The following is a 26249-nucleotide window of genomic DNA, read 5'->3' as shown; positions in this document are numbered from 1 at the left end:
CATTCATATGGTCAAACCACAAGCTAAACCACTTGAGTGCCTCGCTGTGTACTGCACTCTGTACCTGCCAGATGCGTTGTCACCTTCAGACTGGGGTCCTGTCCATGTTTGCTCTGCATGGTCCAGTTTTGGCACAGAAGAATAGCTGCCTTTGGAGCTACTGCACAGCTGCAAAAACAGAAGTTGTCCATAGACCTGAATGTTCTGTTTGGAAGGCAGAACTCCCCTGCTCCCCCATGCTCTTAGATACAGATGTTTTCTTAAATAATTTTCGTAGTTCCTAAAGAGCTATAGTAACTAATGAGATGGATACTATGCACAGTGAAAGAACTGTGCGGGCATATGGAAGAAAAGTGGTGTAACAGCTCACAAAATGTTTCTTATTTAGAGCTCTGTTCATGGGAGTTGGGGTACTGTGCTCATCCCAAGGGCTTTAAAAAATAAATAAAATATCAAGAGAATTCATTGAGCTGAAGTATCTTCCTAAGCAAGTGTTCTCAGTGATGTAAGAGTTTCAAATTGCACATGAGGCCTGAGCTTATGTTTATGTATGTGGAGCTAGTTTTTTTATTCTAACAAATAGTCGCTGAAGTCCATCAGTTTCTACAGGACTTCAGAATCCAGTGCGGAAAGGTAAACAATTAATAAATAGCATGGTATTTGTTTCCTGAAATTATAACTTTTTGGTTGTGATTAGCATCTCACTGTGCTCTCTTGCGTAAACAGATATCACAGTAGTTATCTCCTGAGGACTTAAAATTCCTTCTCTTGATTTTAGAAGAAAACAAAAGCTGCAGTATAAGTAATTTCAGAACCACAATCCAAATGACAGCCTAAGGGACTTCGTTACCTGAGAGATATGGGCACTTCTGAAAAACGTTACCCTGATCTACATTTCTTACCAGTTCAAAAAAAAGTTTGGTTAAGGGACTCTAAGTGAGATAAAAAACAAACCAAAACATAGAGATCGGAAGAATGTTTTGCTGAATTCAGAAGCAATAGTACACAAACTGAAATAACTTGCCTTTAAGTTGCCTTGAAGCAGGTCACTCAAGAACCTCTGGCTTTCTTGAACCTCTCGCTTTGCTTTCTCACTCAGCACTGTAAGTTGCTGCTTCTGCTGGAGCTGATGGGCCTGCATTAGGAAATAGCATGCTATAAATGATATTTTAACTGAGCCACATGATTCCTCAGAGCTGGGCCCCAAAGGGCAGCAAACTCCAGAAGAAGGCAGTACAGGTACCATACCACCAACTCCTGTTGCACCCTGCTGCCTTTAGAAGGCAGTCTAAATGCTGCTTTAGCTAGAGCAAAATAACCCATTCTTACCTACCAGAGCTAATATGTGATTTATGAGCAGTGAATTAAGGTCAGCACATCCCCCTTGCAGCTACATGGGTCTTATGAACCTGTTGCAGAACCAGCTGATGCCAACTGATTATAGCCTAATCACACCTGGGTCCGGGGGTAGCTAGCACCATTTATTTATTTATTTATTTATTTATTTATTTATTTATTTATTTATTTACTTATTTAACCAACCTGTGATAGCAGCACTGGCATTGCTCTTTGTGTAGGTTGCTTACTGTACCTTCAGTCTGTGAGCCAGTAGGAGGGAGGTTTGTCTTAAACTGTCCAGATGGCTCCTGTGTTTCTCCTCTAGTTCTGCACAGCTAGGGTCTCCCGCACCTGCAGAAGCTTAGAAAATAGATGTTAACTGTCACCATTACTTAATAAAAAATAAAATAAAACCTGTGTTCCATTTAATAGGTGCCAGCTGAACAAAGTATCAGAGGTTACTAGAGGGAGGCAGTGGAAGCAGATTCTTTCAGATTGTAGTGGGTTGTTGCCCTCAAAATGCATTTCTGTGCTCTCAAAGTCCATGGAGATTTAAGGATTTGCTAGTATTTTGCTGGGAGGGATGGCTTGCTGGGTCGCAACTGAGGCTGGTGCACCCTGTAAATAATTTAACAGCATCGTGATATTTTTCAGTGGGGTCCCAGGGCATCTGATCCACAACTCTGCTGCATTTCAGATGTGGCTGTACTTCTTCTAACATGCCTGAGTCTTAATACACAGACTTAAAGAGGAGATCGCTGAGAGGGGAAGGCGGCCATGTACATGGCTCCTACCTGCATTTTCCTTTTGAATCCTTCCAGGGCCTGTTTTTGGAGGCCTCCCAAATCTGACATCTGCCTTTTTTCCTGGAATAACTTCTCTGCATGCACTTACGTCTTCTACCATATCTGAAGGAGGGAATTGTCGCTACCTCCAGCCTGACAAGAAATCTGTTAGCATAAACTCCCGCGAGTACTGGGGAGAGGGAAGGGGTAGGATTCAGAGGGGGCCAGCCCCAGGAAGCAGAAGGATGGAGGAGCCATTCCCTTTCCAAGCCACACCCTGGCCTGAAGTCCAGAGGGTGCACTATTGCTGCTCTTTTTTCTCCCTGCTCCTTCTCTGCACCGTCAGAATCAGACCCACCAGTTACAGAAGAAGAAAAACTTCCCAACCTCTCTGGGATCTCTAGCAGCATCACGCGTGCCCCTCCGTCTTGCAGCTTCTCCCCACAGGGGGTGCAGACTTGTCTTCTCTCTTTTGTCACAGGGGAAACAAGCCCGTGGAAAAAAGCTTTTGCTTTCAAGTGGGGTAAATATCTCTTGTTGCAGGTGCACCTATTGCACTGCTGCTTCCTTATTGGGACTCTCCTGTCTGTCTTTTACAATGTAGGTGATGTAATGTTTACCAGTGATATGTTCTCGGCTGCTCTGAGCTTCTCAGATGAATTGCTAAGCTTATGCAAACAGGTTGAGTGTTTACTCTGAGCTGTGACACTGTCAGAGCAACCAGAGTCATAAATGAATTGAAGTGTGGGTCATAAATAGAAATAGGTTTGACTTGGAAACTTCAGATAAAATCTGTAGCCCTATTCAGATTGTCTGAACCCAAATTACCCCATGCCCCAGGATAAGCCCACAACATGCAGGGCTTGGTTTTGTTTTAAATACTGAAGGATTCTTAACTCGGGAAGGATCAGCGATGTGGGCTTCTTTGCATGCCAAAATGCTTTTCATGTTTACAAGGATGTGAGTGAAATAAAATGTTAATGCTTCAAGCTTGATACAGATTTTCTGTTAGAATGTTGCTGCGTTTTTATAAACAGCTTGATTGCGAATTTCACTTCCATCTTGGAGCGTTTCCAGTTATCAAAGTTTTTTACAATAGGAGGCTTTTCTTAACCCCCCTAAGACTGGGTGAAAATCTCATCTTTTATGTAAGTAATACATATCTCCTGGTTCTGGGTGGTTGTTTGAAAAGGCAAAATCATGCTGACTCATTTAGAAACCACATGGCCATTAAAGAACTTTTTCATTAAAAAAAAAATGTTTTAACCACAGTCTTTTCAATTCTGGGACCGATTCAGACTCTTTAATACTTATAGTTGCCAGAGATAATTTTGTGAAATGGTATATTTAGGAAAATCCTATGGGTGAAAGCGCCATTATTTCTACAAGAAAGTTTTATTACTTGTTTTAAGCAATGTAATAGAAAAAAAGTCAACAGCTCTTCAGTATGTATACAGATAGCTCATCATTTTCGAAGCTAGATGAGGATGCCCCCTTAAATACAAAGAAATAAGGTAACCTTATACAAAAAATTTACAACCTGAATCTATCGACGCTAAGTTGTCTGAGTAGTTTCATTGCTAACATCTGGGCCATTCTGAAGTACGGGAATCTGTTACTGTCAGGAAGTATTTTCAATTTGTGCTTCAAACTGAACAATGTTATTGCTGTTCTGCTCAAGGACTGACCAATGGTATTGATCTGAAGGTGAATAAAAAGTTTGTTCTGATCTGTTTTCCTTTCTCTTGAACACAATTCTCCTAACTGCGGCTGTTGCCAGATGCATTTCTTGTGTTGTGACATCCTGCATCAAAGAAAATACCATCTGGCTAAACTTCATGTCCTCTTACCTTATGATGAATGGCATTTTACTGCATACCCAGATAGCTTCAATGTTCATACACTCAGTCTTGTTTTTTACAGAATGCTATTTATTAAATCACTTTCCGCTGCACCTGCAGAATCTCAGTAAAGCCCTGTAGAATCTCTGTGACATGTAATTAAAAAAGCTGGGCTAAAAGTCTCATTTTTCTAATCACTTGAAGCTAGGCAGAGGCACTTACTGCTGCTTTACTCAAGGACAGCTTTTCCTCTTTCTGCCCATGTCAGCAATCAGTCCAAAGCAGTTATTACAAAACTACATGCTTGCAACTTTCGATAGAAGCACAACTTTGACTACGTTGATCGCCTGGAGGTATATGAAGATGGGTTGAAAATGGTGCTGAAAGGCTGCTGTGGAACGGAGCAGCAGATCCACGAGTATCTGACCCACTTGATACCCAAGTCAGGCAATCCTTCTCTCTCCAAAATTACTGCACTGTCTCTGTTTCTTTATTATTTAGTGATGCTCTTCAGGCAAGGGATGAAATGCTACCCATGTGTTTGTTCGTGTGCAGGAGCTGAGCCATAGCGTGCAGGAACAGAGCCATAGTGCTGACAGGTGAATGGAGATACAGAAACGAGGTTTGCTAACTCCTGACCACAACTGAGATACGCAGCACAAACAAATAGTGTGGCTGTTTGGCCCTTCTCTAGCAAGACCTGAGCCACGAGCAATCCCTGTGCCGGAGACTCTAAACCTGAAGGCTGTACTCATTTACCAAGGAAAATCAATGGGCTCATTTGCATTCTCGAGTACCTTGGAGAATCTGGATTTCCGTACCCACCGGATCAGTTTCTTCTCTCCTCTATAAATACAGCTGGCATCCCACTTGTCGCCGAAGAGTAGCTGCTTGCTAAACTAGGGATTAATGCGGCCTGTGCTGCTCCTGTCCTCTGCACGTTTTGTGCTTACATCTAAATCCTCCAGTGCGTAGGGTTGGCCGGAGTTCAGCTTCCAGCCAGATGTTGCAGCACATGGCAGCACGTCTCCCTGCGAGTGACCCTTCCCCGCGGGGCATCTCCCATACAGAGCAGCCAAGCAGCTCTTGCCGCAGGCTGATGGGAGAGAGACGGGCCTGAATCCGGACCTGACCGGGACTCTGAATTCCCACGAAATGTTCCTTCTATTTCTCACCAATTATAAAATTCCCTCAGCCCACGACACTTCCAGTATTGATAACAAAGCCCCAGCCTGTATGGCAAAGCAACTCGGGACACAACAGAGCAAGAAATACTCCCTTCTCCACACGCTTTGTGGTGGTATTTTACAGGAGGCAGCACATTATGGGGTAGTGACACGGAGAAGTACCAAGTCCTGACTTCTGTGCACACACGGGTGCTAGGATGTTGTACCAGCCGAGCTAGAGCCGTGCAAATACAGTTTGTGAGGGTATGGAAAGAAGCAAGTTCAGAGAGAGAAAGCTGGTGTCAGAGGAAGTGAGAGCGATTCTCAAGAGCAGTTTTTGTGCTGCCTGTCACAGGGTCACGAAGCATCCTGTGCCTCAGCGCTGCCCTCACTGCAGACTGCGCTGGAGGTGGTCGTGGAGCTCACCGAAGCTCTGCCAGACAGAAACTTTGTAAAACAGGAAAAATAGCGTAGTAGTTTGAAGCAAAACACGAAGAGGTCTCTTGTCTCTAAACTATCAATCAGAGGACAATTAGCTGAAACCATGCTGTTAGACTTGCTGATTCCATTAGTTTAATCATTTCTCCCTCTCCGACAAGCAAGAAGGCAGCTCCCTCTAGTGATACGAGAAAGTCAGTCAATCGGCTGCTAAGGGGAAAGATGTTACCTATGATTATTTATTTTTATTTTTTGTAATCCAGGATAAAATTGTGTGTTTTATTATAATGGGTGGCATCCCATTTGGTTTCCTAATGCCAATTACTTTAAACCTGTAGCTATACTGAAGATTAAACACTAAGAAAATACCTGTTTAACAATGAATCTCAGCTTATACTTTGTTGTCTCTCAAGTACAAAAAAAATAAAAAGGGTCTGGCTTGCTGAAATGAGCCTTCTGGTTCATACTCCAAACACAAGGCTGTAGGAAGGGCATAGGCCAAATGGTTTTAAAACCACTTCGTTCCCTTATTGAAGAGCGATACAGAAACCTGGGTACTGGGGCTGTATTCAGAGGGGGTGCTGCAGTAGGGAGGGAAGTACAGCTCATCTCAGCTCCATCCCTGGGATAAGCAGAACGCACAAACCACTTTCTTGTCAGCTCCCTCGGTTATGCCAAATTCTGTGCCCAAACCGATTACAGGTGTGTATAAGAGCAAGGTGAAATACTTCCCAGTGATCCCCGTGGAAATGCTTTGTGTTGCTCACAGCATGTGCTCATAGCATTCACAGTTCTGGATTTTGTACTGGCAGTGTTTAAGAAGAAAATTCAACAGCTCAGGACACGTTCATGGTCTTAGTCCAAGCAGTAAATAGTTACAAGAATTTTGTGGATATCAGCTTCTTGTACTGTTTTGTTACGTTTGAAATTGCAATTTGTTATTTTGCCAAGTGTGTTTACTGCAGGAACATCTAATGTCTTTGGCACAGCAATTAGCGGTTAGGTGCTGCATGTATCTTTTAAATGTAAATATTTATATTTTGCGTCAGATGTATAATTACACATCATTATGCTGCGTGTGCACGCTAACTTCTGGGCTCTGTGAAATAGAACAGAATCGGCTGCTGGCGCGATGCATCGCGGCAGACAATGCAGCCCTGCAGCTGAATAGCCGTTCCCTGATAAGAGCGGTGAACAGATCCACTTGTGACCCATATTTCAAAGCAACATTGTCTTCAGACTGACAGTTCTGTGCCTCATCTGCAGCAACATGGCCCGAACTGGAACTGCTGGCTTGCAGTCAAACCTTGCTTTGGACTCGCCGTAACTCCGCCAGCTCCTACAAGTGCTGAGGGAAGGTACAAGTCTCTCCTGGCACAGACACCAGGCAGCAGCTCCTATTGTTCGAGTGCTGAGTAGTGGCTGGCAAGGTATTTTTGTCAGATAGCTTCCAGAATTGGGGCCTTTAATTATTAATATTCAATAAATGCAGTGTCTTTCACTCACGGTGAACACTTCAGACAATGGACTCGTGTCCGATTGTGTAAGGTACCCTCGCAGTCCCCAGGGGCTGGGGAGGAGCAGAGTAAACAACGCTGGCTCCTCCACCACCTCAAAATCCAATATTACTTAAAAAAAATTTGTGGGGAAAACAATGAAGAATCCTTAATAAGAGCAAAGGCTTTTTGTAAGTACCCTCTTTGAGGAAAGGATATCTGAGCTTGTTCTTTTGTCTGGAAAAGCCCTTAAAACAATGCACCATCTGCTGCCGTTTGGTGGAAGCGAGCAGGGCTCTCCTGCCAGAGCAGGCCTGCACGCTGCCGTTTGCTGCTTAACCCTTCAGACAACCAAATCCCCTTGTTTCTATGCAAATACTTGTTGTCAGCAGCAGTAGTGACGCTTGGCAGCCCACCCTCCCCTTTGCCAGCCGTGCGGGATTCTCAAGCGTGCGTCTCCATTCGCCCCGCATCCTTTGTTAACCCTGTGAATGTTCTGAGCTGCCCCTTGCTGTACAAGAAGGATAATGGCCCACACTCATCTGATGTGTTAATTACGAGGAGTCCATTGCAAAGCTACCTGAGACCTCCAGTTGAAGCTGCAAGGGGCTGCAAGGGGCTCCGATCCCGATGGGGTTTGTTCCATTGGGGCACTCGGGGGCTGTCCCTGTGTCACGGCACAGCAGCCACTGTGAGGTGACGTTCTGGTCAGTTCCACATTTTTGTATTTATTCATTCATCGCCTTCCAAATCTGGAATGCTCGCCGGCTCTTTGAAGTTTACCTTCACCCCCCCAAGTTTTTCAGTCATGATCTGAACTTTTTGCAAGAGTTTTCTTGTAAGCAAAGGCTACTCATTCTCCTGCAATAGCGCAAGAAGCACCTGGGGAGGGCACGGAGCACCCACCGCACTGACACCGTGGGGAACGCCACCTTACCAAAGTCCTGCTTGAAGCCATCTCGAGTCCTTGATACACTGGTTGGAGCGGCAGAGGGCTGGGCTCTGAGGCCGTCTGGTGTCCTCAGGCTCTCTGGGGGAGACCAGCGGGCGATTCCCTCCCGAGGCTGAACTTCCAGAATTGTCTCAGGCCAGCGGTGATTCCTCTGAGCTGCGGGTTCTCTCTGCAGGCTGTGTCAAGGCAGCAACGGTTACTCAGAGAGTCTTTGAGCTGATGCACAACCATAAGCAACTGTTGAACTAACGGATGGTTATTTCATTTTATCAAGTCTATCATTTATTAGATTTTGTTAAATGGAAACAGAAGATTCACTGAAAAGTCATACCTGCTAAAGTACAAAATCCCCTTTCTTGTACTTTGATATTGTCAGGAAAGCTAAAAACTCTCTTCATTACCTACTCTAATTACCTCTCTGAAAGAGATGGAATTATTTTTCAGCCTGGTGGAGAGCAGAAACAACCTTGCAGTTCTGAAGCTTAATTTATTAAGGCTGCATTGTACAATCTAGCTCTGAACCTCGGCAAAGCTTTCTGAAATCCTTTTAGAAACGCACTGAAGTAACGCTCACTGTTCCACTGCTTCCGGGACTTGTGCTGAGCATGGTTGTGGCCCAGCTGAGGTTGGTTACTGATATATACACTTCAATATTCCAAAACAATGTCAGCACCAAACCCCACAGTCCTGACAAAGATCGCAGCTAACCGGGTTTATTTTGTTTTGATCTGTGACTATCTGAGCTTAACTAAAAAGATTAGGGAGGAAGGTGTGAAAACGGGCATTTGTTGATCAAGCCCCAGCTGAAACACAGGCAAGGACCCTGGGACACACTGAGCTGGTGACAGATGTCTTCTTTTTTATACAGAAAAATGAATGTGGAAATTTTTTTAATCAGCAATCAGCTTAGGGAAATCTCATTTCATTTTTCTTGTTAATAAGCTTTTCTTTGTTTTTCGTGACCCAGAAACTGCTAAAACGATTAGAGCAGTCTCCACTAGCACATCTTGGATGTAGTCTTCAGAAAGTGGAAGCAAAGGGGGATGAAAGGAAAAGAGAAGAGATAAAAGGGATTTCTTACAAAGCAATTCTAATATTTGTCAGGCAAATATGCTGAGTATTGTTTCTGCATTTGTGTTGTGTTCGTTTTTCAGTCAATGCCACTGTTTCTTTTGGCTTTTGAGAAATGCCTACTTATGGTTGGAAATCCTGATGTCAAGCTCTGAATCCAGCCCTGCCTAGGTCCTGGGAAGCCTCCTACTTACATCAGCGGAAGTCAATCCGGTTTCTACAGAATACACTGTGATGATACAGGAGTAGCCAGCATCCCCTCTCCTCTAAACACAACCAGCTCTGCAGCCGGCAAAAATCATCGCAATTGCCAGATGAGGCTCTTTGTATTTGCACCAACCAAAGAGAAAGCATTACTGGAGTAGGAGGCAGTAGGAGGCAGAGCTGAGGTCCCTCAGCTATCAGTCTCAGGACATCAGGCCTCTGCCTGACTGCTGCTTGCTCTGCCTTACACCGTGAGGCCACCCCGTGCAAGTTGAGAAATGAACTTATGGCAAAAGTGCTGCGATCAATTTGGCTCTCAAGGGATGCAGGAAATAACAGAAAGCCACTTCTATAGGTAATTGAATCAAAATAAGGATGAAATTGCATAAACATTTTGTGGCGGTTTGGAGAATTCCCATCAGTGAGCGATTTGCATTAACAACAGATCTCCGTCAACCGCCCCTGCGGACGGCCGAGCAGCCGTGCATGAAATGGGAACATTTCTTATGGAAAGATGCACCTGCGGGATTTCTTGCATGAACATGAATCACTGTTTTCACAGCTCTAATTAAACATGTAAACACAAAACTGAGCTGTCGCAACTGGCTGTGCTAGGATCATGTTCAAGAGCACTGATTTTGTAATGCGGGATGTTTTGTATTTGTGAATGAGGCTGGCAAACAGTTTTTAACAGGTGGCTTTGTTTAAATGAAGTGTTGAAGGGGATATGTATGCACCCAGCTGCAGACACGTAACTCATTATCACTGGTAGCAACAGGGGAAGTCGGAGCAGAGACCTGATTCAGCTGCTGACATGTTTTCTAACCTAGCTCTTAGCTCCGTTGGTGGGGAGTGTTATAGGCATGGGTTTACCAGTGGCTAAGAACAAAGCACTCTCCCTGTTCAGTAGCACAGTCCTATGAAGTTTGGTGTGTTAGCCAAGGGACTGGCTGCCTTCGCTCCTTAACAGCCTGGTGCTCCTTTAGCATGTGGCTTTCTGAGCAGGCTGTAGGTGTGTGCCTTCAGCAGGCACGTGAACCGGTTGATGCTGGAGGAACCTCGGGAATCGCTTGATTGTGGGGCCTTCATGTTGTCCTTATTGTGTGTGCTTCCTGCTGGCGTGTGCAGGACTCTCATCCGCTTTTGCTTCCCATGAGTGGTTGTGCAGGTTCCAGGATTAGGTGTCAAATTAGAGTCTAGATCACATGCAAATAAAAGCCCGGGGCCATTCAAAGATTGGCTTTTACTCTGAACCTTTGTATTACCTACTTTACCAGTACCTAAGGAAGGGTTAGACACAAGGTGATCCTTCGTTTATAACAACCCCCTGCTGTCACTACTGCATCAGAGGGAGTCCTCAACTCACAAGGAGATGACTCTGGAGCTGTTCACGATATAGCTACACTTCCCACTTGTAAACTCTAAAAACAGTGATATTTTATCTGCAAGTAGCTCTCCTCATCTTTTGGAGCAGCACTCGCAGCAGGGTTGTGATTTATTGTTTGGGAGGTTTTTATTGCTGATATTTTTCTGCGGTGCTCCGAGGACTTTGTTTGACTCCACTGCTCAGACACACGGGAGCTCTGCTCTCTCAGTAATTGCATTGTTCAGGAGATCAGTGCAATCTGTCTTCTGCCTTGCCTGATGCTTGTCCATTACAGCTGCTCCCGTGGGGGCCCACGGAGGGTCTGAACCTACCTTCGATTACTGTGAATTAGAGCTGCGTGTAAACATGCAGGGAGCTGCCTGCTGGGGCAGAGCCACGCCGTCCCCGCCTGGGCTGGGGTCCGAAGGCACCAGCACCTCATCCTGCTCTTCGAACGGGAAGCTGGGGACGTGGGGGCCAGTTTGCTGCACGTGTGTCCTTTTTGGCACTGCCTGCCCAGGCCTTATTTAATCTGCTAAGGTTCAGGGCTTTATTCTCTGAGGGAGACCTCTCTGCAGGGAGATGCGTGGCTCCTGGTGGGACTCTGTCATTCTCCAGGGGCTGGACAGGGATACGGTTTGATTTGCAGCCCGTGCTTGCTTCTGAGCTACCAGGTCCCTTCCCAGCTCCCCTGTAACCAGAGACAAGCTGCTTGGGGCAGCTACACAAATGTGGCTTTGCTCTCTAAGATACAGGTTAATGTGAGGGGTTTTCTGTCGACTGCCATCTACATTAAACATTTAATTAATGTTGGTTGACTGAAAATAACCTACATTAATGTAGTCCTTTTCTCCAAACTTCCTGTTCTCAAACATATTTTCCATAATTATCATGCTGTGCCATGCATCCTGTTCGAGGAAGCTCAGAGTCTGCGAGTAGGTGTTGCTGCACATACACACAATCTGTGCAGCTGCAGCAACCAGATTTTTTTACCCACTTTTGGAGCAAAGTGAGTGAAAACAATCACTATAAATGAATTTATAGTATTCAGTTGATTAAATCGCTCTTTAATCCCCTGCAAAAAGGAGATCAGTGGAGATTTAACTAGGTACTCATAAAGATAATCAATTTATTCTTCTGCCGGTGCCATATGTTGAGATAGCGAGGTTTTTATTTTACTGGGGTGGGGAGGGAGGCTAGATCTACACGTGGCTTTTCAAACACCTTTACACGACAAGTGCTTTATTGTTACTCAGGACTGGAGTCAGAAAGCAGAGCAATGTACTTTGAGCCCCCTTTATGGCTCCGATGTTTCTCAACATAGCAAGTATAAAGCTGATGGAACCGCATTCAATCTATTTCCAGAGCCGTCTCCTGTACCACCTCTTCAGAGGCATTTTATAGTTTAACAGGAAGCTTTTTGAGGAGGCGCTTCCTAACACCTGATGCACTATTTTGTACTGATTTGGTCAGGTAGGAGCTCTGCTAAGCCCAGACTATTGGTGTGGGTTGGTGCAGGTCGGTATGGGGTTTGCATGGGTTGGCACGGTGTTGCCACCTGGTGAGCAGCGCCAGCAGCCCCTACAGTGTGCGTAACATGCCCCCTGGGTTTTGTTGCCTCCCTGTGACTCCCCCTGCTCAAGATGGGGCATGCAAAGGCCGAGCTGCCCCACGCAGGTGAACAGGGCCTGGCTGCAGGAGGGGAATCCCTCCCTCAGCCCCCAGCCTCCTCGCACAGCTGGGAGGTTGCATCTAGGGCAAAACCTCTGTAGGGGAGATCCATCTCCCTAAAAAAAAAATAAGGCTGAAACCTTCCTATTGATCTTCCAGCTCTCTACAAATAGGTGGGTCCCTCTTTCAGTATATCTTGTGTCAAAATCTGCCTACTTGGCAATTCTCGGGGTAAGGAGAAAAGAGCAGTCTGGCTCCGCGCTGAGCCGGTGCTATTTATTTTAACTGTATGTGTGTGTGGCGCATTTAGCAGAGAATAATATATCCAAATTTGTTTACCTTCTAGCGAGGAATCCGTGAGATGGAAAGGCTGGGCTGGTTATTGGCTTTTCATGCAGTAGGCTCATGTCCACCTCAGAGCCTTTATTCACAGGGAAACCTTTTAAAAAGACAAATGAAGGCATTTAATAAACATGCTCTTTGTAGAAATGAAATGTACAAGCTTTGGCATCTATTCTCTGCCTGCTTATGTGTGAGCACTTAACTTCCATATAGCTTTTCTTATCCACAGATTTCGAAGTGTGTCGAGTTAGGCTTATAATTCCTTTCTTGCTGCTGGGAAAGCCTAGGCACCAGAAGGTAAAGTGATGTGTCCAAGTCGGCACTTTGGATACAGCCGAGAGGACCCGCTTCTCAGGGATGTTCCCAAGACACATCACTTTGATTAGCATTCATAGTTTAGAAAGAGCTGGGCTATGGTATGAGAGCCTCCCTGTCACATCTTACCAACGTTACCTACCTTTCAGCGTGCTGCTCATGTCTTCCCCAGTGCTGAGATGCCTCGGTTTTATGCTGTGGGTGTTCCACGGTAATTCCTTGCCCCCAGCACTCCCCCCAGACAAAGAAGTGGGTATTTTGTTCTGGCTGGCCTGGTCCGTTGCTCCCTCAGTGCCCACAAGGCCGATCCTGCCCAGTCCATGAAATGCCCTGTCTGAAGACACACGTAGCTCAGCAGGATCCGGGTCTCCCAGAAGCATTTGTAAGGTCATTGTCCTGTCTTGCTCATCCTTGGAAGTGTCAGGCTCTGTGACAGAAGACTTGTTGAAAAGGTCCCAGGTTGTCTCTGCTGGTATTTGGTCAGCAAGGCCTTTCACCCTGCTTGTTGCACCGAGTCTCTTAGCTGACATCTCAATCTTTTCTGCAAGTTCCTTGGATAGGTTGTGTATGGCTTTCACTCGATCCCATTTACTTCTGTATGGAGAAAGACCAGAAATCGAGTCCTTGGAGTTCAATTTTGCATCTTTCTGAGGAAGGGAAAAGCTGAGAGGAGGTATAGGGAGAGCCGGGGGAGAGCAGTCCCTCAAGTCTTCATGTTTCAGAGGACTGAAGAACCAGCATTCAGATCCCAGTGGTGCTGCAGAAGGTAATGTCTCTCTGTTTTTAGGTGATTGACCTGTTTTTAGAAGCTGGTTCCTGTTTAAATAAAAAGGAGAACTGTCAGGTTATAAAACCAAATAACATTAGGTTTTTACACTGATCAGTATCCTCAGCTAAAGCACTTCACAAAAGAAAAAGAAACAGATTTCCCCGTCTGTAGATACCTTTGTCACGTGATAGATTCAGGATGGAGCTCAAACTGCTGACAAATAGGGGAGACAATTGGAGTTTTGCCTGGGGCTGACAAGGAATAATTATTTAAAAACACAAATCATAAAAGTAGGCTGAAATGTTTGCCTCAGCCTGGAGAGCCAGAGCTCCAGCCTCCTTCAGTGCTCAACAGCCCTCCCAGATTGCAGCACGGGGCTTCGCACTGGGTAGCTCAGGTACTGCTGGTAAACCAGAGCACACAGAGGCCAGGTCCAGCACCATGCAGGCTCATTTAATGCGTTGGCAGAAGAAAAAAAAATCAGATTTCACATCCTGAAACACACAGGCTATGTCTTACAGAGCTGTAACTGCTTTGGACTTGGGTGCAATGAGGCCAGTTTTAAGGTGAGATGTGATAGTAGACTAGTCCATTGCTCTGGTTTTTATAGCTTTCAACAGAACACTGTGAAAATCTGCAGCGTGTGCTGAGAGAGAGGCTTTCTAGGATGCTTTTAAAGTCTGAGTACCTGTCTCTGTGGTCTTTATTTAGTAGAGTATGGGATGTTTTATCCACCCAGGCCATGAAACTCCTCGCCAGGATTCCACCACCGGTTTGCTCCTGAAACAAAAGTGACCATTCGTGTAAGCACTAAATAACTGGGCAATAAGAGCAGTATTTGGCTTTTGTTCCACTTAATAATTGGTTCATGTAACCGGAAAAATGCACGAGCCAAACAACAAACCTGTTCTTTTAGCTAAAGCAATCGAGATTTCCAGGCTTTTGACCCTGAAGTCCAGGGTTCCAGCCTTACTAATGAGCACAGCGGTTCTTGCTATAATTAGAAGTTAATTGCTCTATTTTTCCAGATAAAACTTTCTGACGCTTCAGAGCACTTGTATGGAGCGTTTCATGTCCTACTCGGTGCTGCAGTGATCAAGACCGAAGGGTTTTCAACCTGCCACTCCTGTATGACTTACTTGTTTAAGTGCACGCCGAGGGCTCTGTGTCGCAGCAGCTGTTTCCCCGACCAGGCTGTGTGCCTGGTCAGAAAGCGTTTTCTTTCCGATAGCTTCTCTCTGTTTCCTGTATACTTCTTGCAGCCTCTTATTCCTCATTTCAATGGCCTTCATCAAAGACTTCTTCTCTTCTAGCTTTTTTTTCTTTCTCTCTTCATTCTTTCTATAAATAAATTCCTGAACAACTTCAGGGCTGTAGGGATGAGGTTTTCTAATGTTTACCCTCCTCTTTGAAGGGTATTTAAGGTTTTCTTTCCCAAACCCTTTCTGCAGAGGGCTGCTTGAGCCTTTCCATCTCTGAGGAGGTGTGCTTTTTCCTCTGCTGCACTTTTCTGAGCTGCCGGGCTTGGCTCCAGCCTTTATTAACGAAGCTCTTATCTTGTCCTCAATGAAGGCAGAGGGAGTCGTGGTCTGAGGTTCAGGTGAAGGAGAAAGGATCCCCGGGTATTGCTGCAGAACTTCTACCTCTGCTTTCACAGTGTCTTCTGGGAGCCTGCTACGTCTGTGTTCGTCTTGGTACTGGCTTTGCAAATGCAGGTTCCTGAGTACTGGTTTTGTATCCTTGGTTGGTGCACTGCTGCTCCCTTCAACAGGCCTGTGGGGGGGAACTGTGCAGCTTTTGAATTCAAGGCTTTTCCCCACAGGTTCATTTCCATTTTCTCTAGAGCTGTTTTCCGTTGCTGGCATTGCTACAAATCCTCGCTCAGGTTCTGTGGAAATGATTTTGAAACAACAGTGGTGTTATCACTCGAGTGATGTATCAATTCTTACATCTGTCATGTGCATCTCAAAACCTGCTTCCTACCATAGGTCTGAGGACTGCTGTAAGATTTTCTGCGGTCTAGACAGAAGAAAAATCTCTGCTAATTTGGAAGTGACAGTGTCCAGTTATACAAATGATGTCTAGTTTGTGGTCAGGGAAGCCATACAGCTGTGTCTGGCAAACCAGCCCAGCTGAAAAGCAGAGCATGCAAATACATGCAGGACATGGGCCTGATGCTGTACCTGCTTGACACTGCACCACGCTGCGGAGACATAACCTGTGTCACGATCCAGACAAGCCTTGCTTTAAGGACACAGTGCATTCATGCTGTCCCTACAAAACCACGATGGGTTCACTGTGCCAGCTGACCACAGACAACAGATTTAGTAGTTGTTCTGGGTGGTTGTTAGCTTTGACAAGTGAGTTATTGCAAAAGTCTTTAAAGATAGGTGCTTAGAAGAGCCCTGAAACCATTTATTTCAGCTAGATTTAATAAATGGCCCACCACTTTTTTGTTTGTGTGCCAAAGCAACTAGTGTAGCAGCGAGAGACAACTGTACCCAAGGCGTTTCCAGTGGTCTGCTCCTCAGCTGTGCTTCTCTGCTTTGGAAATGCAGGGGGTGGACCAAGCAACTGTCTAGCTAGCTTCTGACCTTCTCTCCATGCAGATGGACTGGGTAGCTTTGTATCTGAAACAGAGGACTTAATTGTTAACCCTCACATGTTCTTTGAAAGAAAATTGAAGCTCTATCATAATTCTTTTTAATGGTGATGTCCAGAAGTCACACTGAAGATGTGGGGAGACCTAAAAGTTTCAGTCAGAGTAAGTTAAAAAACAAAACAAAACAAGATGCTGATGCTACTCTGATAATAAAAAGTTTTTAAAGCACTCAAACTTACAATTTATACCATTATCACTTGCGTCATGTTCATATAGCTCTTAAAATCTTTGCTCAGAAGCCAGAGAACCCCAGAGTCCTCAAAAACAAAAAGAAGTCGGGACACAAGCATCTGACAGCATCCCTCCGTAAAGGCAGCTGCAGACAGCTGGTACTTGCTGGGTTCCAGCAGATTTGAGAACTGGAGAGAGGGGGATAATGAAAATATGTTTTTCCTTGTGATTGCATCAGCCTAACTAGGGTGAACTAATTCGTTTTTAAACTGGTGAGAATCAGCAAGATGCAGCGGGGAAGAATCAATGAGCGATACAGGACGAGGGACCATGTGTAATGCAAAAATAAACGCTGCAGTATGCAGCACAAACAAATTATTCTTGCTTAATAGGTGGTGTCACATAATAGACAACATTTATCACCGTTTTACTTCATAATTTCAGATCGCATTCACAGCATGCCAATACTTGCACTGGCATGATTATCTATCTATCGCAAACGCTTCTCGAGCAGCAGGTGACAAAACAGACACTTATTTGGTATTTGCAGGGAAGCTCCCTCCCCCCTTAAGTTTTACCCTGGCTAAAATATTCACGCTTTTTATAGAGAAAGGCCTGTACTCTTAAATAGTTGTCGGCCTCAGTTCAAAGATGTGGATAAAACCAACTGACTGAGTCTGGCTTTCGTAGCCTCTGCTCAGCAGCCCTCCGTGTCCTGAGCTGTGTGCGTACAGCACCGCTGGGAACCGTCTGCTGGCCGTGGGGCACTTTTGGACACCGGTTAACGGGGTTGTCCTTTGCTTTGTGACCACAGCTAGAAAGCAAGGCGACCTCTCCACAGCTATCGCGAACCATGGGTGGAACTGCCAAAATCTGTTGGGCTCGGGCGGGCTGAGATCCATCAGTGTTTTCAGTTAAACACCTCGCTGTATCGCTTTGTTTTCTAGGTTAGAGGTATTAAAAATGCAGGAGGATGCATTTGTTTATTGTGCTTAGTTTCTCAAAATGCAACAGACATTAATATACAGCTCTAACGGTCTTTGCTTCGCCGTCTTGTCTGATTTCAATTAAACCTTTTTTATCTACAAAGTATTTATTAACTACTGAAAATTTATGTCAAAATTCAAGAACAGCCTGAGTTTCTGATAAAATCACTCGCTAGAAGGAAATCTTTTGATTTAAATATTCTCCACTTCTCTCCTACCTTTGAGCAGATGAATATTTTATAGCTGTTGTGACTTAATTTTTTGTTAACTACAGCAAATTTATAATTCATCAAATTCCTGAGCACTCTGGCTCTGACCCCTGACCCCTCATTCATCTCCTCGTAGCCCTGCCTCGGCTCTTTCACTGACAGAAACTAATAGCCAATAAAGACACCATGACACTGGCAGTTACAATGATGAATGTTTCATGTGCCATGGTCTTATTATGACCCACTCTCAGAGGAAGATCAAGCCATTTTTCAAACAATCCATTAAAACAAAAAAAGGAGGGAGAGGGAAATTATTATATATTTCATGCATTTTAAATACTACTCAGGTAGCAGGGTGCGGGATGCAGCTCTACTCATAATTTCGTCTGCATGTATTAGATAGCTTGGATTTTTTTCTTTCTGTTTCCCAGAAGTTGCAGATCTGGTACTTTTGCCAGTGGAAAACACACCTGCTTGGAGTGAGCGGCACCCGCGGCACTTCCACTCCTTGTCTTGCTCCCACAAAGTTTGGACGCAGCCATTTCCACTGCACAATGCCAGCGTTAAGTGGGTAAAATTACTCCGATAATTCAAACCCGCACTTAGAGATACCCTTCATGGAAAATGGTGAGCTAGTGATCGGTAATCCTGCTCCTGTGCCGAGTCTGTAGTAAGGCTGGGGATCATTCATCTGACTTTGCACTGTGTTCACCTGGCCCCTGCTTTGCAGGCTGTGAAATCCCTGCCTTTTGGTGGCACTGCTAATTCATTAGCGAGCACAGAAGGGAACAGGGGACAGACGGTCCTTCCCACCTAGGACGTATGGCTTATTTTTTATTTCTGATTATTTTTAATCCTGGCAGGCCCGGAATTCAACTGCTGCAGGCAACGGCGTGACAAATTGTTGGAGGTCACAGGGGCTGGCTCTTAGGTAACGCCTGTGGGCATCGGCATGGGGCGTGCGACAAATCCTTTGCACATGGAGAGCCCGAGGGAGAGTCTGTGGCAGTGACTTGCCAAACTTTACCCAAAAGCTAGTGACAGAAAGTGCTAGCAGGTGGCTGGTCAGACACCCCCCCGAGGCCTCGGCATGCTTCGCATGCAGCTAACCCAGAAATTAAGCCTCATGTCCTTGTGCTGCCCTTGCTCATCTTCTGCCTCCTTGAACAAATGCTGATTTTTGTCTCTCAGTGGTTTTGTTACTTGCTGGATATACCAGGCTCTGATCCTTGCCTGCATCCTAGGATCTGACACTATTTTAATAAGCAGATAAATATTTTGGCGGGTGAGTATCCAGCTGCTGTGACCTCAGGTAGTGTTGTCTGTCAGTCTCTCATTTCTCATGATTTTCATCCTTACCTTTACTTGCCGCTGTTCTCTCCGGCGCAGAGGATTTGGGTGAAGGCTGCCTCTGGCTTTGTGTTTGAATTCTCTGTGCTGAACTTCTCCCCCTTTGGTCTTCAATCAGGAGGAAAAAAAAAAAAAAAGAAAAAGAAAACACGTAAAAGAGTTAGTGTGTAGGTAAAATTAAACTGCACACATGAGAGCTGTCCCCAGCAAACCAAAACTGTGACAAAAATGGCAGCTTCTAGGTGGCAGCTGCAAGCCACCTTTTCATTGCCAGCTGGCGTGCTAGGAAGAACAACATTTCCACTTTCCCTGCACATTGTGCTGCGCTCCCTGGGAAGCTGGCTGGGAGCTGGAGCTGTCCCGAGCCACAGGGGCAGATGAGGGGGACCCAGTCCCGTTTGCTCACAGCAGCAGGAGCCTCTGTTAACTCTCATCGGAGCCGGATCAGGCACAGAGGAAGCAGCACTCCATTTTTCCATGATTCTCTGATTTTTTGTGGTACTGGAGGTCTCCCAGCAAGGCCAGCATTGGCCTGGATCCCCAAGGTTACGTCTGCTGCCCCATCTATGCATACAACAGGGTGCTGCACAAACAGCCCTGACCTAACTGGCACATCCAGTGGGTGCCGTGTGGCACCTCTCCTTCTGGGGTCTTTCTGGAAACCCGTGTGTGCTCCCAGAGACCCCGGGTGAGCTCCGTAAAAGACTTCCACGCTTCACTGTAAAAAGTGGTTGGGAGCAGATCTAAGGGAAGCACCCCTGGAAGCTGATGGTGTGTGACAGGGATCATAGTGCCCAACGAATTAACGCTAATGCTATTACAGCAATAAGATTTATTATGCAGAGCTTTTCAGCTCGTCTTCTCCAGTCTGATACAGCCTCAGTAATCCTGAAAAGACTGCGGGCGGGCAGGCCGACTGGGCTGGCCCTAGGGCACTAAGTACTTGCTCTCAAGTCCCTGCATTACTCACAGCAACCCGAGATCTTAAATTATGCTAAACTAATGTGACAGCTGTACATGAATGGCACTCCAGGTCCAAACTTAGCAGCAAAGCAGGATAAAGAACTCGGATATATGCTCTCAGATCCACTACTTCCACTGAATGATCTGCTAAATCCCCTGTAATGCCTCTGAACTACACAATTCCTGCTTTAAATACCTGGGATGCCTCCCCACGCTGCAGTGCTGCTATTTCCCATGTGCTTATGCCACCCATTCCGTGCTTTGTATCTGGCAAAAGCTGCAGTGTGCAGAGAGGCGTGGGGGGTGGCAGCTCCATGCCACAGGCTAAGAGAAGCCACCAAAAGACCCTGGTAGCACAGCCACCAAAGGGCTTCTCCCGCAGAGCTTCAGTGCCAGGACCAGGCCACTCGGGGCCATCGTGTACCTGCTCCTGGGCAAAGAAATGCAACCAGAGACGAAAAAGTTGCTGATGCAAGTGTGCTGTTTGTGGTGTGCTTCTCTGCGGGAAGGAGAGGTCAGTGTTTGGGCAGAAAGGGGAGAGAGGAGTATTTTTGCAGCATGTTCTTCACTATTATGTGGAAAGAAATTAATAAACTTGAGCTTGCTGGGGAGTAAATCCAGAGAAGTAAGGTAAGCAGGTTGGTACCTATAGCACGGGGAGGTTTATAGCTCCCCCGAGGGCTGCAGAAATTAAGGGACTTATCGCCTGGACACGGCTGCTGCCCAACACGTAACTAAACACGGGGTGGGAGCTGTGTGGTTCAGTACGCAGCTGTGCCAAGGCACAGCTCTGTAGGGCACAGTTCCAGCCTTTCTCTGGAGATGCCAGACCCCTACTGACCTCTGCAAACCGGAGCAGGAGGAGCCGACACCGCTGCGCACACCTTCCTTGTCAGCGGTCTCTTCTGTGGCAGCCCTCCAGCGGCCTGGGCTGCGGCCTGGCACTCCTGCGCCTGGTTTGCCGCTTGCTGCTTCTGCTTCTGCTCCTGGATTTTCTTCTTGAGCTGCTCTAACTTCTTTTGGGGTGATTTTTTCCACAGTCCTTCCAGCTTCTGATCGCTGGGCCCGCTGCCTGGTGCAGGGCAGTACACACAAGGCATGCCAGCCGTGGGCACGGGAGCCGAGAACCGACCTCTCCCCACAGGGGAGGGAGCGGGGTGATGCGGAGAGCGGGGACATTTCCCCTTCTGCCCTGCACGACTTCTCGAATCCATCTGCTCCCTGAAACCGTCCCCTCTTGCTCTGCACAGGCTCGTCGCAGGAGACCACGTCCCCGCTGTGCCTTCGCCGTCCGCAGGGTGCCTCCTGGCAGGGCCGCGAGGGGCTGAGCGCGGGTGTCCCCTGGGGGACAGGGGGACTGTGCCCGGTGGGACGGAGCTCGCAGCAGGGCTCTCGTGGAGACAGCTCTGTGACCAGGCAGGGGAGAGGGCAGCACAAATCCCTTCTCTTAAGAAAAAGAAAAGCGAGACTGAATGTGTAAGGTGTACTATTAAATTGTTTGTTAGGTTGCTAACGTGAACGGCAGCTGAGTTTCTAGGCACGTTCTGCTGGTGATCTCGGTGTGTCCACGGGATCAGCAGTTTGTCCATTACCATCAGCTTGGCAAACGAAGATAATATTGGGAAAGTGCAAAGGGAACCGCGGTCTGATCAGTTATTACAAGCGTGGACTAAGGCAGGTAGACTGATGGCATTGGCTTGTTGGTCAGCATTTCCGAGGGTGAAATGGGGCTAAACTTTTTCTGAAGTCCTGCATCCTAAAATTTTAAATCCCTTTCTGTTTGCCGCTCTCTCTCCATTCCCCGAGTGCTGTACATTAAAGTTATTACTTACCTGCAGGCCGAGGGAACCTCATTGCTCTTTTTCTCATTCAAACCTGTTTCATCTGTGCTTCTCTTGCCATCTACAGTGCAACAACATTATGTCAATATTGGCAAACAAAGGTTCCTCACCCATTAAATTAAAATAGTTCATTTTACTGGGGACTATTCCCCAATGGAATTTGGCCCTTTGGGCTCCCAGGTATGATTTTGTTGTAAAAATTTCTGTGTACGCTGTCTCCATGCCACCCAGGCCCTCAGGGCAGCCCGAGTTACTGGCTCGCACAGAAACCCGAGCTGCCTTCGGTAACCTGTGCCCAGCTCCCTGGGTGACACCGCAGCACGGTGTTAAAGTGTGCTCCAACAGGTCACGTCGTGCCCCAGCATTTAAACCCAGAGACCAACCTTCATCTCATCTTTCCTTCCGTAATACAAATGGTGTGAAAGCAAGAAAGAAGATTCACATGCAAAACCACAAGGCCCAGCAAAGCCTGTAGCAGATCAGCTCAACATGCCTCTCGTACCCTGAAGCAGAGGGCAGGCAGCAAGCTGTCCTCAGGAGTGTGACACGGAGCCCTGCTGCTCTGGGAGGAAACAACAACCATCAATACTAAGGGCCGGTGGTTAAACTGTTCCCAGCCAGTAAGCCAGATCAAAAACAAATACCCAGCAGATGCAAAAATAAGTACAAGTGAAGTCTGTTCTTGTCATTAGTTCTTAAGTCTCGTGGAATTTGGTTTAACTTCCTGTGTTGTTTTTTTTTTTCTCCATATCCCATTTTGTCTTTTATAGATTATTTTAAACACATTGTAAAAAAGAATAAACAGACAAGATGCTGCATTTACATCACTTCAATTATTGATAAGAAAAAAAAAAAGAACCCTCCGAGGTAAAGCACAAACAGCTTTTCCTTTGCTGCAGCTGCTGGGTATTAGTGCTGCATCTTTTGCCTGAGCTCTCTCCAACAAGGCAGGACTCCTTGGGCATTGTGAAATTCTGGGAACAGCAGTAGATAGCTAAGGAAAATACACGCTTTCTTCAGTAAGGAGAGCCTTCCACCATCTCTGGTCCCCTCCCCATCCCAGCAGCACTGAAGCAGTCCCCCAGCCTCAGCAGTTTCCCAGGAACTCAGAACTCACCAAAGCTTTTTTCACACCAAAGCTTTCTTCTGGCTGCCTGCAATTTGGCACAGCTCCACGTTTGATGATACAATTTGTTTTCAATCCTTTGTAGCTGTGAAAAGGCAGATTTTTCCTTTGAAGGGAGACATATGTTTTTTTTCATGGTAGCCTTTTGCTGGCATACACTGCTTCTCTGATTAATTTTGCAGCTCCTAGTTACTCTGTAAATACTGGCATGTCTGAGCATGTTCCAGGTGCTATTTCCTACGGTTGGAAAGAATGCAATTGACTGGGAAGATAAGAGATGAAATCACCTCTCTCCCCATTATTTAAACTTTGCATGTATGTGTGCCTCAGGTTTCTACCAGAGGTGTTTTGACAGCTTTTAAAAACATCTCAAGCTCGAAGTAGCTCAAGCCAATAGCGACTTCAGCAGCGTGGTACGAGCATCAGGCCGTGCAAGCAACACTGTATTAGGATAATATTATCTGCTCATCCACATAACTTCACGGTTATGATTGCATCTGGGTGTGCCTGATGTAAATATTATCGTGTTTCCTACTAAGAGCACAATAAGACAGGGAGAATCCAGAGGATGTCCCAGCTCAGTGGGGGTCAGCTATTGTTCTGCTCAGGGCTTCAACCACAAGCAAGGCAAACCTTTACCTGTCCTCATTCCTTTTGAAGAGTTTTGTGCAATTTTTTAAGACTCCTTGCTTTTGTCCTTATCCCCTTTTGGTCAGTTAGTGAATGATTAAAGAGGTTGTATGTTTGTTGCAAAAGGAAAACAAAATGGCATGCTTCCCTTGCTTTCAGCTACACTATCTCCATAAAAAACTTCTGCAGAGGGATCGCGTGGGGAGCTGGCAGGGAGCAATAAAGCTATGTGACAGGTAACGCTCCCTGGACCACACGTACCACTGCTTTGGCTTTCTGAAGGCTCTTCCAAGCCAGGACCACATCTGTGGAAAACAGGAAATGAAAGCATGTTTTAACATCTCTTCACATCTGTCTTCACTAGAGACAATTTACCCTCATGCCCAGCCCTGAACAGATTACAGAGCTGGTGGCTGAAACACAGAATTGCTCCTGAAAAATTGCATCTGGACTGCGTTTATATACGTGGTGTATTCAACGAGTGCTTAGCTCTGTCAGAGCTAATGCTCTTAGAGCTACATTACTGCTTAGTCAGCAAAATCTCCACTGATATTAGCTGGTAGTTTTGCATGTGTTTAAGAAAGACTGAGATGAATTTTCCCATTTCCATCCTACTTGGTACTAGTTAATTACAAAAAAAAAAAAAACATACAGGATTACTTCTGAGAGTAAGAATGGCTTTTACTCAATGTCTTTTTACAGAAGAGCAAACAAACAGCAAGAAAGCAACACATCAGATAGAGAAACTTCTGCTACAAACTTATTGCATACATTCAACAGAAATTGAGTCTTGGTGACTTCAGGCTGAGGAAGACTCAAAGAGCCCGTCCCGCTGAGAGAAGGGCAATGGGGAGTCAGGGTATTGCTGTAAGAGCTGCAAGCACAGAGCTACAAAATTGTCCAGCACTGCCAAACTTCAAAATATTTCCTTCCTTGTGTTTGAAGACATGCAAATTAAACTAAACACTAAAACACAAGAAATGTTTAGTTTAAAATAAAGTTATACTTGAAAATGACTGTGGAGAGGAAAATGGAAGCCCATTACCCACGTACCTGCTAGAGGAGCCGATCCTCCAGGTACAGAACTGCTAGCCATCCTTCAGCTGTGCTACAGTTCTGCTTGCTTAATATCCATGGCTGAAAAAAACATGCAAAAAGACTACTTACTGCTGCCCTTTGAGAACAGTCTAGGCCTTTTTTATGCCTCTATATATTTTTACACATCAATAATTACTGACTGCCAATGATGCCTCACCATTTACATTTCTGGGGTTGCTGCAAATGTTACCTGCTATCATTAATTTTCTCAGCCTTGTGAAGGAGTCCCGGGGGGAGACAGGCATATGACACAGCTGGTAAATGCCCTGCTCTGGGTCAATGCACCCCGAAGAGTTGCTCTGGGATCTCAGGAGCTGTGTGCTCACTTGAGACAAATACTGTGTGACCAGGGGGTCAGGTCAGCTCCCTCCCACGGCCCCGTTACTGCCTGCTTAGCACTTACCTTTTGTAGCCTCATCCATGCGTGGAACAGCGTCTCCACTTAGGAGCTATGCAAAAGCACCTAGAGGAGCACTTTAGAGCCGATCTGTGGGCGAGCTGAAACCTTTCTTGTGTTCAAACCCAGAAGCCGCTTCCAAAGGAAGGTGTGAGAAAGAGCTCGGCACCAGCCACCCATCCTCGGCTCCTTCCCGGAGCTGAGCCACCTGCAGGCACCAGCTCCCCGGCACCAGCTGGGAATGCAAAGGTTCCTCTGAAACCAGGCCAGGCTGGTGCCTGCCCTGCCCCTGAGTGCTGGGAGGTGCACGAGGCCATCCAGAGAGTCCCAGGAGCCCTGCCAGCCGTCAGCCATCGCCACACCTTTGTTTGGGCCTCTCCATGCAGGGCGACAGCAACGGCAGCACGGGGAGAGGCCATTAGGAACAGCGAGGAAAACAAACAGCAGCGAGAGGTGCCCGAAGGCTGAGCTCAGCTTGCAAACTGGGGGCAAGGCGCCAGCAGCTTTCTTGACAAGCCCTTGTGGCCTTCCCGGGGTGCCTGGCATCCTGGCGGCGATGGGTCCCGGGGCTGGATGGCTGCGGAGCAGCGGGCAAGGTGGTTCAGGAGCAGTGAGCCCAGCCCGGGGCCAGCTGGAAGCAGCTCTGCAGTTCTGGGATGGGAAAAGGGCACGGTGCTGGTGCAGGGGGAGAAACCAGCCCTACCCAAGTCCTCATCCCAGGGCACCTCTCCTCACACCTTGCTCCCTGGGCTGGTCCAGCCTTTGAGCCCGCTCTCCAGCAGCCCTGTCTTGCACACCTGAATCCTGGTTTCAGGAGAGTGGGGGGCTTAATTCTGAAATTTGGTTTATATTTAGGGAAAAAAAAATAATAATAACCTGCCTTTGTGATTACAAAGAAAAGCTTGAGAGTATAAAGCGAGTATACGGTATCAGATTAGATTTTTCCACCTTTGTGAGTGACTTTTTTTGGTGTCAAAGTGTTTAAGTTTCATTACATGAAATCTGGGGGTAACCACCCCGGTTCTTGCTGTTCTTACCTGGCGTTTCAGCGAGAGGGACCAG

At 46.3% G+C, this 26249-nt stretch overlaps 1 protein-coding gene across 1 annotated transcript in view; it reads right to left on the bottom strand.

Moving 5' to 3' along the window:
- The window catches only part of CCDC187 (coiled-coil domain containing 187), a 41665-nt gene extending 15783 nt beyond the window's left edge, over nucleotides 1-25882 (bottom strand). Inside the window, exons 1-16 of the mRNA XM_083808081.1 lie at nucleotides 25194-25882; nucleotides 24746-24829; nucleotides 23954-23997; nucleotides 23054-23147; nucleotides 21928-21997; nucleotides 20937-21436; nucleotides 19142-19240; nucleotides 16256-16384; nucleotides 14894-15642; nucleotides 14443-14534; nucleotides 13128-13801; nucleotides 12668-12767; nucleotides 8002-8192; nucleotides 1592-1698; nucleotides 1025-1135; nucleotides 65-168 (exon numbers count right to left, since the gene is read on the bottom strand). Of these exons, the coding sequence (XP_083664207.1) occupies nucleotides 65-168; nucleotides 1025-1135; nucleotides 1592-1698; nucleotides 8002-8192; nucleotides 12668-12767; nucleotides 13128-13801; nucleotides 14443-14534; nucleotides 14894-15642; nucleotides 16256-16384; nucleotides 19142-19240; nucleotides 20937-21436; nucleotides 21928-21997; nucleotides 23054-23147; nucleotides 23954-23997; nucleotides 24746-24788 (3107 nt within the window). The 5' untranslated portion in view covers nucleotides 24789-24829; nucleotides 25194-25882. The remainder of the gene's footprint in view (nucleotides 1-64; nucleotides 169-1024; nucleotides 1136-1591; nucleotides 1699-8001; nucleotides 8193-12667; nucleotides 12768-13127; nucleotides 13802-14442; nucleotides 14535-14893; nucleotides 15643-16255; nucleotides 16385-19141; nucleotides 19241-20936; nucleotides 21437-21927; nucleotides 21998-23053; nucleotides 23148-23953; nucleotides 23998-24745; nucleotides 24830-25193) is intronic.
- Nucleotides 25883-26249: the final 367 nt, after the last annotated feature.

Source organism: Anser anser (assembly GCF_964211835.1).
Source record: "Anser anser genome assembly, chromosome: 21".
Classification (NCBI taxonomy): Eukaryota; Metazoa; Chordata; class Aves; order Anseriformes; family Anatidae; genus Anser; species Anser anser.
The sequence above is the reverse complement of the archived record's forward strand: the minus strand, read 5'-3'. Positions and strand labels throughout refer to the sequence as shown.